Genomic DNA, 17192 nt, shown 5'->3' on the forward strand with positions numbered 1-17192 from the left:
AAAAATGTTATAAATTGATTTGCATTTTAATGAGGGAAATAAGTATTTGACCCCCTCTGAATCAGAAAGATTTCTGGCTCCCAGGTGTCTTTTATACAGGTAACTAGCTGAGATTAGGAGCACACTCTTAAAGGGAGTGCTCCTAATCTCAGCTTGTTACCTGTATAAAAGACACCTGTCCACAGAAGCAATCAATCAGATTCCAAACTCTCCACCATGGCCAAGACCAAAGAGCTCTCCAAGGATGTCAGGGACAAGATTGTAGACCTACACAAGGCTGGAATGGGCTACAAGACCATTGCCAAGCAGCTTGCTGAGAAGGTGACAACAGTTGGTGCGATTATTCGCAAATGGGAGAAACAAAATAACTGTCAATCTCCCTCGGCCTGGGGCTCCATGCAAGATCTCAACTCGTGGAGTTGCAATGATCATGAGAACGGTGAGGAATCAGCCCAGAACTACACGGGAGGATCTTGTCAATGATCTCAAGGCAGCTGGGACCAGTCACCAAGAAAACAATTGGTAACACTACCCCGTGAAGGACTGAAATCCTGCAGCGCCCGCAAGGTCCCCCCTGCTCAAGAAAGCACATATACATGCCCGTTTGAAGTTTGCCAATGAACATCTGAATGATTCAGAGGACAACTGGGTGAAAGTGTTGTGGTCAGATGAGACCAAAATGGAGCTCTTTGGCATCAACTCAACTCGCCGTGTTTGGAGGAGGAATGCTGCCTATGACCCCAAGAACACCATCCCCACCATCAAACATGGAGGTGGAAACATGCTTTAGGGGTGTTTTTCTGCTAAGGGAACAGGACAACTTCACCGCATCAAAGGGACGATGGACGGGGCCATGTACCGTCAAATCTTGGGTGAGAACCTCCTTCCCTCAGCCAGGGCATTGAAAATGGATCGTGGATGGGTATTCCAGCATGACAATGACCCAAAACACACGGCCAAGGCAACAAAGGAGTGGCTCAAGAAAAAGCACATTAAGGTCCTGGAGTGGCCTAGCCAGTCTCCAGACCTTAATCTCATAGAAAATCTGTGGAGGGAGCTGAAGGTTCGAGTTGCCAAACGTCAGCCTCGAAACCTTAATGACTTGGAGAAGATCTGCAAAGAGGAGTGGGATAAAATTCCTCCTGAGATGTGTGCAAACCTGGTGGCCAACTACAAGAAACGTCTGACCTCTGTGATTGCCAACAAGGGTTTTGCCACCAAGTACTAAGTCATGTTTTGTAGAGGGGTCAAATACTTATTTCCCTCATTAAAATGCAAATCAATTTATAACATTTTTGCAATGCGTTTTCTGGATGTTTTTGTTGTTATTCTGTCTCTCACTGTTCAAATAAACCTACCATTAAAATTATAGACTGATCATTTCTTTGTCAGTGGGCAAACGTACAAAATCAGCAGGGGAACAAATACTTTTTTCCCTCACTGTTTTTTATCATAGTATGTTTTTTGTTTGCATTTTGACTGCAGGTATTGTGGTTAATGCAGACATGAATCCTCGTAAAAATGTTTCAGTTTTGTTGCCAGAAAAAGGGGAAAAACCCCTATTATTATATTTTGGTACTGGCAAAAGAGGTCTAATGATGTACGTGTGGTTAAAGCAGACTTAATTCCTTGCAGAGAGTATCTATTTTGTGTTTGAACGTCTTAAGACCTGTATTATTGCCAGAAAGGGTAAAACCTATTATTATTTTTATACTTTTGATACTGGCACAAAGGTCCCATGATACTGACCTGCAGAGCCTCTGCAAATACTGACCTACGCGAACAAGAGGCGAGGTGCATCGTGAGACCACACCCAGCCATGGTTCCATTGGGTACTTGACGCTGCGAGCGAGGGCTGTTCAATTACGCCGTTAATTCGCGACGATTCGCTCCACGATGCTGTTCATAAGAAACTCCCCCAAAAACGCAATGCATTTACAGATTATGATCGTCTGTCGAGTGTTAAACACGCGGGGCCACGCGGGGTGCGGGGCACGACGATAGGAGGACGGATCCCGTGCAGTGCCGGATTAAGCTAGTGTGGGGCCTGTAGCATATGTTATAAAAGGGCCCTAAATAAAATAAAAACTACAAATATTAAAACACATTTTTTTACTTTCACAGTAAAGTAATTTCATTTTTTCATTTGCTATACGGCCAGATAATACGACAAATAGCTAACCTTAAACACCCAGTCGTTTGTAAAAGTTGAAGGCGTTATAGTACTATAGTAATAGAGCAAGTGTAGAATCACTGAACCAGAATTGATAGCTTGAAAGCATTTAGCGCGGGGGGGGGGGGTCCTTGAAAGTGCGGGACCCGTAGCATATGCTACTTTTGCTACGAAGATAATCTGGCACTGATCCCGTGGTCACAGCCGTCATCGATATCCGAGCCGGTTCTTGGCTCCCTCCTTCGCCAACCCGCATTGATCAGCAATGGTGAAGAGTAGTCAAAACGGTCGCTGTGACTTGACATGGCTTGCGATGGCCTTCATCTAACAGTGGATTGACACAGGTCCGCAAGAAACGAGCCGAACATGCATGCGAGGTCCTTCTAAGGCAGTGGTTCTTAACCTGGGCGTGTAGGCTGCAGTAAATGTTAAAAACCACTGCTTTAAGGTTACCCAGTGCGTGTTCCATGAGATCGTAGTAAGAGAATGACGGAGCATCGCAAGTTTTGAGTCCTGATGGTGGTTGGTGGCAATGTCTGGCAGCAACTGTGATATGGCCACGGATATGCAAAGCATTCTGGGCATTTACAAGGCGGAGGAGGTCTGTGTATTGAAGCTTCTGGGGATGAAAAATGCCAAAGCATATCAACTAAAGATCGGGTGTTCAGTTCGACGTGTGTCAATTGTGCAGGAGTAAGCATCTGATCATTACAACTGAGAGATGCGAGGAATGTCGTGTCAAGACGTGCGAAGCCGCACGTTCCGGAGGAGAACATGGGGCAGGTGAGTTGTAGATATGGATTCGGCAAAATCAGTTGCTCTGGGTGGGACGCGTGTGCAGGATGGGGGAGGATAAGTTAACTTGGAGGTTGGGAAGAAAACATGGCAGGTGAGTGTTGCAGATGTAAAGACGACATAACACACTTCTCTTGAGATGGCTTCTTTATTGAAGACGCATTAATTTGAACAGGTGGAGACCCCCACTGCAACAGCCCCGAGTCTCCCGCGCATCTCCCCCTTTTATACCGACATGAGGCCACGCCCCCCTTCTCGATCATTCTCGCCGACTCTAGACACTCGCTCCACCGGCAGACTCCTCCCGGACTCTTCCTTCACCTGACCACGCTCCCCTTCTCGATCATTCCCGTAGCCACCAGTCCCTTTCGTACTCAGCTGACTCCCCTGTCATTACGTCCCGTGACCACTAGTCCCTTCGCACTGTAGGCCCACTCCCCTGTCATTACCTCCCATGGCCACTAATCCTATCCAAGTTCGCGTGGTTTACATGATACAAGCGACCAAGGGGGAGGGAAACCTAAGAACAGACGGTGGGAAACTCGAGGCAGCTCTATGGGGTCTCTGTGTGAGTCTGTGGGTCTCTTTGTGAGCCTATGGGTCTCTGTGTGAGTCTGTGGGTTTCTGACAGGCTATGGGTCTCTGCTATGTATGGCAGGGGTCACCAAAAAGATTTCCAAAATCATGAACAAACACACGATCCAGGTCCGATTTAACACAGTACATAAAATTCGTGATCTGATCCCATCTGTGAAGGATGTGATCCCTGACATGCAATACCCCGGCGTCTACAAACTAAGCTGTGTCTGCGGCAGTAGCTACATTGGGGAAACTAAGCGATGCGTCTCAGACCGTGTTCGTGAACATAAGGCAAATCTGAAACACGGACCAATACCTCGGCCGTGGCTGATCATTGTTTTAATGCTGTGGGCACACACGAAATAGATTTCTCCAAGACGAAGGTACTTTGCAAACCCACTGGCTAACAACAAAGATTCGTTCATGAAGCCATCCATATTTATAAACATAGACACAATTTCAACTGAGAAGACGTGTACAAACTGAGCACTCATTGGAAGGACGTTATCAACCAGTTTAAATCATAACTGGCTGTAATGTTTACACCCTACCTTCCCGATGTTATTTTCGGCTCTCTGATTTTACATAAACAGGTTAAATTTCTCACACTAACACAGCCACCTTGCGTGCCAACGCGGCAGAGGTTCTGCGATCCTACAATTAACATGCTAATCTCTCACTTTAACATAGCCACCTCCACACCTTTGTGGATGTTGCTCTCCGATATTACATTAACATGCTAATCTCTCACATTAACATCACTAGCCCTGCCCATTTAGTTTGTGACCCTTGGGCTACACCCATTTTAAACCTTTAAAACAGCCTGCCTCAGCAGCTTTTCTCCTGATGACCATCGCTGGTGTTGTGATCAAAACGACGTAGTTTTTTGTTATTTTCTTTCAACCTACCTACGTGACTTTTACCAAAACACCCAAAGAATATGAATTCCTGCAGTCATGAAAGCTTTAAGTCAAGATTGTTTTGTGTTTTTTTAAAGTATGATGATTCTTTCAACGTGAATTGCCTAATGAAAATACCATTTTAAGTTCATATTAGAAACCACTGCAATGCCACGGTATGATGTGTCTCGGGGTGGCTGTGAAGGCGTCCGAGTGAGACATTTCCCTTCAGCCATTGCGATCAGCTTCTAGCATTGTAGCCACGCCGTTTGAGACCCATTCAGGGTGGTGAAAAGCGTGGCTGTGATGAGAGACGATGTCACAACGCGAGGTGGCACTGTGGAAATAAAGCAGGTCACGGTCTACACGCTCTAAGCTTTTGGCAGTGTCAAAGTTGTGTAGTGTGGACTTGAGGGTCATGGGGAAGGCATCTGAGTACTTTGTTATTTTTTGTATTGTTTATATACGCCTCACTGTTGGTAGATAACACAGTTACATCACTTTGACGGGTAGGCCAATAACACGACGAGATTATTAACGAGAACACCATCTTTTCAGAGGTCACTCACAACAGCGCCACCTCGTGGCAATGGCACGAACCGCCACTGCTCAACTCTCTTTCCAATCCATGGATTCTCACTCTCCTGCCCGGTCTACAGACCTATCAACCCCTGACCTGTGCCCACCTTATTACAGACCAATTCAGAACTTATTGGTTGCAAATTTCAACGTTCATCCTACAAAGCACCATCACGAGGGAGACACAAACAAATCAAAAATTGATCATTGTTTTTTTACTCTTTTATCTGGCAACAAAACTGACACTTTTTTTTACAAGGAGTCATGTTTGCATTGACCACAATACCTGCGGTCGGAATGCAAACAAAAAACATAACTCTGATAATGTATGCACTGTCCTTGAAATTGATTGGTCCACACCCGAGACAGCTTTCCTTAGAGCCTAGTCTCACATGGTGTTGGACCAGATGTCAGTTTTGTTGCCAGATAAAATGGTAAAAAACAATTATCATTTTACTACTGGTAAAGGAGGTTCCAATGGTGTAAATGCTTACCCCGAGCTCGCATACTCTGATGGTGCATTGTCTTTGAGTTGTGCGTCTTTTGGCGTCATCTGGTCCAACACCAACGTGAGACTGGGCTCTAAGGAAAGCTGTCTCGGGCGTGGAGAAATCAATTTCAAAGACAGTGCATACATTATCAGAGTTATGTTTTTTGTTTGTATTCCGACCGCATGTATTGTGGTCAATGCAAACATGACTCCTTGTAAAAAAAAGGTGTCAGTTTTGTTGCCAGATAAAAGGGTAAAGAACCAATGATCATGTTTTGCTACTGGCAAAGGAGGTTCCAATGGCGTAAATCAACAATTGTTATTTATTTTTTGCCCGTATTGAAACGGCTGTATGCCGTATGGATCTGAAAATAAATTTCCCTGTACAAGAATAGGGGGTAAACCACATGGGTTGATAGGTATGGTATAGTGTAGTGTTGACAGGTGTGGTATATATTATTGGTTCTTTCGGTAAAGTCAAGTAGAAGGGAAACAATAAAATAATAAAAATATAAAACAATACAATTCTCACGACGTTTCGACTGCAACACAAGCAATCATCATCAGGTGTGAAAACCACAGCAAGAAAATTTGAAAAAAGTGGTAGTTTTTTTAACTTTAGCGCCACGGAGAGCGATTTGGCAGTTATTCAGGTGGACGAGTCCATCTATGTTCGGAAAAGGGGAGGGGGGAGACGAAAATAATGGTTGCGATCTGAAAGCCACTGTAAGCGTGAACAATCAATTAAGACCCGAAATGGTTTATCAAATCCTTCCAATGATTGCTAAGCCAGAATCCATCTTCTCGGTTGAAATTGTCTCTGTTTGTATATGTGGATAGCCTCATGAACGAATCTCTCATGGTAGCCAGATGGCTTACAAAGAACCTCTGTCTTGGAAAAGTCAATGTCATGTGAGCCTACTGAATTATAACAGTGATCTGCCACGGCCGAGGTGTTGGTCCTTCCGTGTTTTAGGTCTGCTTTGTGTTCACGAATGCGGTCCGAGACATGTCGTTTGGTTTCTCCAATGTAACTACTACCACAGAGGCAACTTAGTTTGTAGACGCCAGGGTACTGTATGTTCGGAATCACATCTTTTACAGACGGAACCAGATCACGGATTTTATGTCATGTGTTGAATCGGACCTGGATCTTGTGTTTATTCAAGATTTTGGAGATCTTTTTTGTGATCCCCGCAATGTAGGGTAAAGTGATGGTTTTGAAAGGCTCAAGAGGGTCCTTCTTCATGGTTGGAGTGATAGCTTTGCGGATTGTGTAGTCGGAGTAACCATTAGCCTTAAGAGCTTGGTGTACGTGCTTGAGTTCACTGGCTGTGTGTTCCTGGTCGGATATGCATTGGGCTCTATGGTACAGAGTCTTGATGAGGGAATTCTTCTGGGATGGATGGTGGATGGTAATCCGGTTTCAGGTAAGCAACCGTATGGGTAGCTTTCCTGTAGACAATTGTGGCTCATTGAACCATCAGGTCTCTTTTTTATTAGGACATCCAAAAAAGGTAGCTTGCCATCTTTTTCGACTTCCATGGTAAATCTGATGGCTGGGTGTATGGAATTGATGTGGTCGAGGAATTGGTCTAGAGCAGGCTGGCCTTGTAGCCAGATGACAAAACTGTCATCCACGTACCTCTTCCATAAGGTTGGGCGCAGAGTGGCAGTCTGGATGGCGTCAGTCTCAAATTTCTCCGTGAAAATGTTGGCTACAACCGGAGATAGGGGGGAGCCCATTGGGGTGCCCTCAGTTTGTTTGTAGAAAGTTCCATTCCAAGTGAAATATGTATTGGTTAAGCAGTGTCTCACCAGGGGGGGTACCTCAGTGCTTAGTCCTTGATGAACCAAGTCTTCAATGATTGCGATGGTGTCAGGTACAGGAACTTTGGTGAATAAGGAAACTACATCGAAACTGACAAGCAGGTCGTCTGGGGACAGGGAAATACCCTTGATTGTCGATACCAGGTGAGTAGAATTTTGTACCGCAGAGGTGTTTTTTCCAGTGTAAGGCCGCAGGATTTCAGACAAAAAACGAGCCAGTTTCTAGGTGGGGGAGTTGATAGTAGAGACGATGGGACGAAGGGGTGTATCTACTTTATGTATTTTTGGTAAGCCGTATAATCTTGGTGGCCTGGCAGCAGGTTTCAACGAAAACTGATTGATCAATTAAGAGGTATGGTATATATTATTGGTTCTTTCGGTAAAGTCACATAGAAGGGAAACAATAAAATAATAAAAATATAAAACAATAAAATTCTCACGACGTTTCGACTGCAACACAAGCAATCATCATCAGGTGTGTACCTCTGCGGATGTGTATACTTTAACTTAGCTATTTCAATGAGCCATTTCAATGCTAAATTTTATGCTAATTCCTTTGTCAAGGCGCGTGGTCTTTTTCTTCTCACACAGCTTAAAGGTCGTGATCTAAGCGTGGCTTCTTCCACTCCAGCGCTGTCCTCCAGACAGTCTCGTCCCTTCACCTGATGAAGGCCGCTTGTGTTGTGGCCGAAACGTCGTGATTTTTTGTTATTTTATTTTCACCTACGTGACTTTACCCAATAGAACCAAAGAGTGGGTATGGGTCTATCCACGCCCCCCACCCCCCAATCGATACACTCGGCGCTCCGCCTCTCTTCCCTTTTCGCGGCCGAGCGATCGATGCGCCCGCACTGCTCGGCGCTCCACCGCTCTCGCCTGGAATCCCCCCCACCCCCTTCCTCCCTCCCCTCCCTCACCCTCCCACTCCCCTCACCCCCTCCCTCACCAAGATGGCGGAAGTCGGCGGCCCGGGCGGGGACTCGCGCTTGGCGGCGGGGATGGCGGCCCTCGCCGCGTCGCTGCCTTCGCGCGCCGCGGCCGAGGACAACGGCCCCGCGTCGTCGAGCGCCGCGGGCGGCGAGGAGGACGGCCAGGAGTTCGACGAGGAGGAGCTGGACGTGCCGCTCGAGGCGCCGCCTCAGAACCAGTGAGCGCTAACCCCCCCACTCACCACCTCCAACCCAACAACCGTGCCATTGTCGGGCCACCGTCACCGAAGTCGCGGGCGCGGCGATCGCGCATGCGCGTCCGCTCGGCGGTCAACGCAGGCGGGTCGGGGGCCGCGCATGCGCACAGGGGCCGCCCGCGAGGTTTTCGCGCGGCCGCCTACCCGCAATGGTTGAATACGGGAGAGGGGCCCCCTCATCTCCTCAACGTAAATACTTTTTTTTGTTGACGGATTCTACCGAATTAGGTGCGGGCAAACGTCGCCGTCGAGGTGCGAAGCGACGAGTTGCCGAGGCTATCGGTGTCTGTGCGGCGAGAGTGGGGCGTTGAGAGGCCGTTTCCCGCGGGTCGCCGTGCATTCCATCGCATTAGCGCCGCGATGCAATTACGTGGTTGTTGAGGCCGAGCCCAATCATCCTCCGCCTCCTCGCGGTCGATAAACGAGGAGTACCGCTTTGTTAGGACGCCAGCAACGCGTGGCGTGGTCCTTTTCCCACAGGCTTCGCCGCCCATGCGAATGAGGAATTTCCACCGATGGCCCATAGAAGTACAGTACAGCAATTGATGGCGTTGCATTCGACGATGCCCTTACACGCACGCATCGCATGCGCGCTTGGTGGCCTCAATAAAATCCAGGTGGTTTGAAGTGGAGGTCGCATTGTGATTCGCCGTGTGTGTGTGTGTCAATTAACATCCCCGGGACACCCATCGCAAACGAGATGTTCCATCTCCAATGATTTCCCAGGTTAAATATGTTAACCAATGAATCACACTCATTGAGATGTGATTTTTGTTGTTGTAACGTTTGTGAAGAGCAAAACTGGGCCTTCGTTAAAACAAGAGAAGCAGCCCTAAACTCCTAGGGTTCGGAAACACGGTCCTCAATTAACAAACACAAAAAAACAGGGAACAAAAACTGCAAAGTATCCAAAGCACGGAGCGATGCAGGTCCTTGGCATTACGTTGAGAGACAGAAAGAGGAACACGTGGATTCTAGAACACATTGACGGCTCGTTGTGTTTTCGAAGAGGGGATTGTGGGGGGCAGAGGGACGCGTCGTCGCTCGAAGGGACCGATGATGGCCCACGGTGAAGAACAATAACGGAGCGGCAGCCGGGGAAATGGTGAACGCGTCTGGAAGGATATCCAGAGAAGAGATTGGAGCGATGATATTCGCTCGTGCCCAGGTGACTGGGTCGGATTATTACCGCCGATCAGCACGGTTGGCTGCGTACGGTGCGAAAGAAGTTCAAAACACGGCGGTTGAATTACTTCGCCGGACCGTCAGTTGGTATCGGCTTGGGGGAGAGGGCATTTATCCGGCAGTGGCGCGACCAGAGCTGATGGTGATGAAGACAATTCCTCGTTTGAATAGATTCTGGCCGTTCAGATGATGGCGATGGTGAGACGCCCCTCTGGAGAAGTAAAACACAGAGACCTTTAAACCAGGTGAGAGTCTAATGGAGAATATAAAGTTATTTTAAAAAAAAATTCCCACGGGAAACCTGGGTCTCAAACAGGTTGATTCTAAATTAAGGGCCATCCATTTCGGGGCCATCCATTTAGTACGTACGCATGGAGATTGGAAGGGGGTTAACCCAAATGCGTTCGCTTGCATATGGGGGGGTCTACTGACAGTGTACGCATAGGAAACGGGGTGGGGGGGGGTGAAGCCTCGATAATAATTGTCTACATTGGCCTTCAAATGAGTTAGATAGTCCGGTGGTGGACTATCTGTTTGCTTAAACACGTTAATATTATTAATCCTTGATCGTTTCTGCGTGGATTAAATACCGTCCGTTATAACATAGGATTCGGGGGGGGGGGGCTGTAAAAAATCCACGTGCGTACAGGGAGGGGGGAGGGGTCAAGTTTTGACAGATTTTTGCCTGCGTACTAAATGGGTGGCAACTAAGAGCGTTGAACACAAGTAAAACAATGCAAACACAACGTTCTAAGCTAATAGATGTAATACATTAAGCATTAAATAACAGTTAAATGGAGGCATGACTAACATAGCCATATGCAGCCTATAAGACCTGCAAACTTAGGTTAGGCTACGTGGTTGTGCAGCAGAGGGCAGTGCAGCCATATCTATTGATTTGTACTGTAGGTCTATGCTCCCATCGTCTTGGGGTGCGCTCCTTCATCAATCCGCAAAGACTACAGTGGTGGAGTGTGGTCACGTAGCCCCCCCCCCCCATTACCCGCACGGCGCGGGGAGGCCCTAGTCCAGCAGTGGATCAACACAACACGACTCAAACAAAACTTGCATTCGTATCGTTAGAGCAGGCCAACAGTTTGCAGGCCTTGCTTTGGTAAATTCAGATGCGGCTGGAAAAGGAGCGTTGTGAGGAAACGCCATGACCCCGGTGCGTTTGTTGATCTTCTCAAATGATTTGTGTTGCTTGTCTCATTGGACGGTCGTGCAGCGGTTAACGCGTTGCGCCATGTACCCGGCGACCCGGGTTCGATTTCCGCTCTCGGCCAACGCCAGTGACAATTATCTGCACCGGTCCAGGGCCTACCCTAGGTCGGCTCAGCTGGCGTGATGTATTAATGTCGCCACTGGGGAGACAAAGGCGGCCGGGCGTGGTACTGGTTACCCACCTATTCGTGTGCTGTGCCAGCCTTCATAGCAACTTGCCCCAACATGTCTGTTACAGGCTATACGGGGGACTTATGTCTTTGCCAGTGGACTACACGGCCAGGTGTAAACGGCGATGGCACCGTTAGTTTGCAAGATGCGGTCACTGCAGTGTTTCGGGTTTATTTTGTTGAAGCAGATGAGAACTCACACGAGAATAGAGTCTGATTTGCAGGCGGGACCTGGGTCACCAAAATGACAAGGAGTAACGTAAAATATGTTTTACTGACAAGTAGCGTGTTTCAGTCCACATGGAAAATTATAAAGTCAGGCAATGTGATGGATTCCATATTGCTATAGTAGGGGGGGGAGCTTTATGATGACATCACTCATCAGATCATGGAAGCTAAGCAGGTTTGAGCCTGGATGGTGCTTGGATGTGCAAACCCCGTGCACAGTAGGTGCTTCTAGGGTGCGGGGCTATGTCATGGGCCACAGAGGGCAGTGCAGCAAATTCCATTTTTGTACTGTACACTACCGCGTCTATGCTCCCCGATCACGGCGGTGAGGTATGGTAAAATAAACCCCACGACCTTCATGGCGTGGGGAGGCCTTCTTCCAGCAGGTGATTGACAAAAAGAGCCGTGCGTGTGCCGTGTGGTATTTGCCTCCGCAGCACGACCACTGTCGCCTTCTGCAAAGTGATACACATTTCATTTGCACGAGAAATATGATGATGATTATTGTTACAATAGCGCCACACTAAGTAAACAGTGGCGAACGGAGTAATGAGTGGTACAATACGATATATGAGGGCAGCATAGGCATAGACACCGGTTTCTTTCGTCTCACATCCCACTGGCTCACACGTGGACATGGGCACCAGCTCGCCAGATCGCCTGGGACCGACTTAACTGGGTGTGTAGCAATGGGCGTCTTGGCATGCTAATGCATGCATGTACATTGAAATTATTTCGTACCGTATGTGGCCAACCACGCTAATCGGAGGTGTGGGGAACGGGCAACAAAAAATAGTGTTAAAGGAATGAGTTTTCAATATAGATTTAAAAGTGCAAAGCTCCAATGGTTTCTTAACATCGGAAGGAAGAGCGTTTCAGACAGCCGCAGAAGCGCACCATCTTGGTTTGTGTGCCTACACGCGACTGGAGCTGCCCAGCAGACAGCTTCCTACATTTTTGAGGACTGTCCCTCGTGATGGCTAGAAGGTGGATGAAGAAGCCCGAGCGAACGGGATGAAGTGACGATGATCCAGTGGTTGAGTGGCTTTGACATCGACCTTTAATGGCAAACTCTCGAAGATGAACATCCCATTGCTTTGGCAACAGCCTCCCCCCCCCAATGTCTCCCACTCTTTATGATCACCTGCCACCTCCACCCAATGCTGTTCTCCAAATCTTCTAATCTCCATCCACCTCCTCTGTTCTGAAGCAAAACGAAGAGGACAATAGTTCACAGACTGAGAAATAACGTATTAGTAATATCAAGGAAATATATACGTGAAATTAAAGCCGAGTTTGGTGGGCGGCAAGAGCTGGGAGTAACAGCAGTGTGTGTAATGCAATGATTGCCTTGCTACAGCACAGCTAAATCTGCAGTGTGCCACTGTTATACAAAGGCGCAGAGGTGTCGGTTCGTTTCTCTGCGCAAAGACCCAGTCGATTTCCACTCGTTGACTTGCGTCCACCGCTGGTGCTGATCATTAATTTCAGCCTAATTGGTGCTCATCAAGCAGAGGGTTGAGGGTGGGTGCCTGTGCAATGAGAAAATGGTTTTGAATATTTATTTACATAAAGATGCATTCTATTTTGCATCTCAACACTTCCATAAAGTGCAATTTTGAATACATTACGATGCATTGCAGGTTTGCAAAGATTCATATCAGTTGCAGAGCGGTACATAGCATTGCATCAGCATTGAAATCGCTTCATGACGATTATTATTTCATTTGTTATTCAGTGGGCGATGTCTTTTCTGCCCATGATTAGTGACTGCATGTCTGTTGAACCCATCAATGCATTAATAATAATTAGTACATTTGGTATTCGCTCAATCATTCCTACAGTGCAGTGCTGTCACGTAAATATGCACTATGCTTCAGAGACAGGTCTGCAGTAGTTTCACAGGAGTAGGAAATCTTGCTCTGTGCGTGTAATCCCAATTGAGTAATTTGCGGTGTAATTTTTCAAACATGGCAAATTTGGCCGTGACACTGGCACACAATGGCCTGCCGTTCTTTGAATAACGTCACCGAATCTTTAACGCCCATTGTGCGGCAGACCGCACGTCCTAAGTGTTTTTCGGTTGGTGCACCACCGCGCTAATAACCTGGGCCGGCCTACCGGGTTCGAACCGTGGACCTCGGCAACGAGCGGCGATCGCCCTCCCCGCTATGGAACGTCACCGCCCCCAGATTTTGTCCGCCGCCCACACGGGGCGATAACATTGTCCACCTCCTCTCATATTGGGGGGGGGGGGGGGCGATTAAGGAAAACCAAACCCAGGGTTGCTGCTGCCAGAGGGTGAAAGAAAGTGCACTTCCCGGAAGGGGACGTGCTGATAGGTTAATTTTTTTTAATACTCGACCTTCCGTAAAAATACCGGCCCTGCGTGTATGGGGTAGGCAGTCCGCGGTGGAGCCCGCCCGGAGGAAACTGACTGTCTGCAGTTAATCAAGGAGTCCCTGCTTCCTGGAATGTAAACAATGTGGCAGCTGCTTGCGGCCATGCCGAGAAGGGGGGGGGGGAAATAAGAAATTGTTGCCCCCCCTTCCACCTCCCCCCTCCGCATACCCGTCCCGGGCTTTTGTGGCCGAACCTGTTGCACTTGCCCGTTTGCTGTCGCTCATGCCGACAGTTATGCAACGGAGAACGCACAAAATCCCGCGCCCGCTCAACGGCAGGACGACGTTCCGACCGCGGCATACGTGCAGGCACAGCCACTCGACCAAACCCCTTTTGGGTCGTGGGGGGGGTAGAGGGTTGTTTTGACCGTACTTCCTCACACTGGGCAGTACCGGGGATGGTCACGGCGGGGATCTCAGAGGCGGAGTACAGCGATGGATTATGTCGAACTGCCGTCTGCTACCCCACCACATAGCAGTCCGCTGCCGGATGAAAGCCATCCCCATCGCAGGGATTATTTGATAATGCTACCTCCTACTGGGCGGTGTGCGGGAAGGTGGCCGTGGGAAGCGTGGACGTGGCAGCATAGAAGTACGGTAGAACAATGGGTTTTGCTACACTGGTCCTCTGCTGCCCGCCATATAGTCCCACAGCAGACTCCAACACCTCTTGGTGAATGGTGGTCACCAATTAATTCCGAGCACATTCATAACACGTGCACTCGTAATCGCCGTGCAAGTGGCCAGGTGGCTCTGCGGCAGAGCGAGCGGCTCGCAATCGGAAGGTCGCGAGTTCACATCCTGGTTGGTGGGGGGGGGGTTGACTCAGCCCTTCACATCCCTCCAGGATGAATACAATTATTACAACTTTGTGGGAAATTCAATAGTGGTTGTCCTATGTATAGATCAGCCCCTGCCATATGAACGTGGAATGTCCATCACTGGCTGAGGGCTGTAACTGGAAAGATGACTGCTGCCTCTGCTCATTCGAGCAGGAAATCGCTCTGGTTTTGAAAATTACGTGTACACGTTATTTAGGGCAACGATTGTGCGGCTGGCCGCAGCCTAATATTATTGATACAGAAAGTTGTATTATTGCTGCGGTGAAGCCTTGAGTCCGCGGGTTAAAGACTCGATTGTCAAACATTTTCTAAAACCCTAGCAGCCACTTACGATAATGGAAGTTGTATGCGTTTTTTAATTCCTTTTTTTGTCCGTCAGTCATTTAATTATCTCAGTCACGCGGCGTTGAATTAAATTGCCAAAGCTGCACGGCGGGGTCGAGGTTGAGTCTCTACCCCCTTGCCCGCCCACCTGCCCTTCTGACAGGACGCATGCTCGCCGTCGTTACCGCCATCCACTCGATTACAGACGACCCCTGAACTCTGCCACCCGCCAATCCCCTCGATCGTTCCTGGCTTGTGACGAGCAAATTGACCACGAGTCGCCCCCTTTAAGGAAGCACGTGAGCCCAGACAGTGGTCGCCAGAAACCCTACCGTTGTAGCGTGACGCTTGCTACGCGCAACACTTTTTCCATCGTAGCTGTAGAAAATCGCCGCCCATCCCAATCAAGACCCAGTAGTCTCTCTCGCTCTCTGCAGCAGTGCTTGGGGTTGTTCTTCTCTGTATACGGAAGGGAGGGTAGCTTTCGCGGCATGCAGGAGGAAATGTGCATGCCCGTCAGTACCACCTTGTGCTACATCAATTTGTGCACAAGGCACAACTAACGAAAGCAACTGGACACATTCCGCGTGACTAGCACTGTGTGTGGCCTTGAAAGGAAAAAAATAGGCGATGTTCCGGGCAGTGGACCTTCTGCATTGCACATAGGTGTGCCATGCGAATGGCCATAGGCGACGATTCGGACGTATATGTTTTTTTTCGTTTAAGGCCACAGTGTGATTTATGAATGTGTTGAATTATTTTGTATTGCATCAGCTGCACTGGCCAAAACAGTGCAATGCACACTTTTACGTTGTTTTGCCAGATCAGTTGCATCACACCATCGAGTACTTGCTGAGCAAAACAAATCAAAGACCGGCTTCTGTTTCGGTTTAAAATGAAGGAATATTGCAACAAACAAGAGAAATAACAAACTCGGCACATTCGTCAATAACGCTGCCCTAGAAGGAATATTTTCTTGTAAATAGATGACCCTTCTTTACCTTGCAGTCGGGCCATTGCTGGCAACATTGCTGAATGGTTTATCCCGCAGGACAGTGTTCTTGATTATTGTTGTTTGTGCTTGTGCATCGCTGCCAACACCGCCACCACAGCAGCAGCATCGCACGTTAATTTTTTTGTTTATTTTTATTTTAAAAGCGCACGGAAGGTTTCTTCTCAACGCTGCAGCTTTTCACAACGATGTTTTTTTTGTTGCATTGCGAAGAGCAGGTGCCACGAGGCGGTTGCAGAACCTCGAGCGAAATGTATCGCTTCTACGTTTCTCTCTCGCACTCGCGCGTGCGTGGGCGTAGGAAGCGATTCCTTTCCGGCCATCCTAGCCGGGGGCGTAACCGCTCCGCGTGTATCCCACGCACCGCGCGTCTAAGATCGCCGCGCCCCACAATAGTGGGGAGTGCGATGTGATTTTATACGCTTTGAAGAAGGGCCATTTCCCGAAACGTCGCCTTGTCATATACTTTTCCTTAAGAGCGAGCAGTGTCACTGACGAATGCGTTGAATGGTAGGAGTTGGGGAAACCTTATGCGGCGGTGGGAAACAGTTTCCTTACTGCAGATCGAATCATAAATTCAAATCACATCTGTTACTACAAGGGCTGTTTGTAGTGACAGCTGACATTAGGAACACAGGATTGTTAGGTGGTTGTCCAATACATACTCAATGTCTTATTTAATGTGGAATTTCTGCAACTGGCTCAGCGGGATTGTAAAGAGGAGATGAGCACCGTTGTGATGATGCTCGGTGGAGCGGGAAATCACTTTTACTTTGTTGCTGCTAAGGTGATTGTAGTGATGGGTACTTATCATTGCAGCCAGTTTCAAGGTGGTAGGTTTCATGTGCTTTCAGGCCGTTTGAAATGAAGTCACGGTCCGTAGGTTGTCCACTGCTGGTGAAATTTAACTCGGGTGTGCATGCAAAGAAGTCACTGATAAACAAATCACCCTGTTCAGCAGGGTTATTATAGGGCATCAAGGTTATTATAGGGGCGGCAGGATTAATACGGGGTGGCATGGCGGTGCAGTGGTAACACAGGTGTGGCCTCAGAGCAAGAAACCTGGGTTCAATTCCAGACTCGGGCACCTTGCTAATTAGAGTTTGTATGTTCTCCCCTGGTTCTGCGTGTGTTCTTTCTGGTTTCCAGTTCATCCCGTAGCTAAATAAACACATACATTGTAATTGGTGTTGGCCAAGCATTACAATGTTAAATTATTACATGTACAGTAACTGCAAATTACTTGGCGAAAAACGTGGCAGGACCCTCATGAA

The 17192-nt window shown here is 48.1% G+C and overlaps 1 protein-coding gene and 1 long non-coding RNA gene across 5 annotated transcripts in view; one reads left to right on the forward strand and one right to left on the reverse strand.

Moving 5' to 3' along the window:
• Nucleotides 1-4882: 4882 nt before the first annotated feature.
• LOC142930532 (uncharacterized) lies at nucleotides 4883-8392 on the reverse strand. Its single transcript, XR_012946486.1, has 2 exons — nucleotides 8292-8392; nucleotides 4883-5617 (listed from the first exon to the last, which is right to left on the reverse strand). It is a non-coding gene; the product is annotated as an uncharacterized LOC142930532 (long non-coding RNA).
• Nucleotides 8250-17192, forward strand: part of RASA1 (RAS p21 protein activator 1) — a 51191-nt gene continuing 42248 nt past the window's right edge. Inside the window, exon 1 of one of the 4 annotated variants that reach the window (XM_076073147.1) lies at nucleotides 8250-8492. In XM_076073147.1, the coding sequence (XP_075929262.1) occupies nucleotides 8296-8492 (197 nt within the window). In that variant the 5' untranslated portion in view covers nucleotides 8250-8295. The remainder of the gene's footprint in view (nucleotides 8493-17192) is intronic. The other 3 variants (XM_076073148.1, XM_032968907.2, XM_032968908.2) reach the window with 3 other exon arrangements.

Source organism: Petromyzon marinus, chromosome 40, assembly GCF_048934315.1.
Source record: "Petromyzon marinus isolate PM22_M1 ecotype Great Lakes invasive population chromosome 40, UKy_Petmar_22M1.pri1.0, whole genome shotgun sequence".
NCBI lineage: Eukaryota > Metazoa > Chordata > Hyperoartia > Petromyzontiformes > Petromyzontidae > Petromyzon > Petromyzon marinus.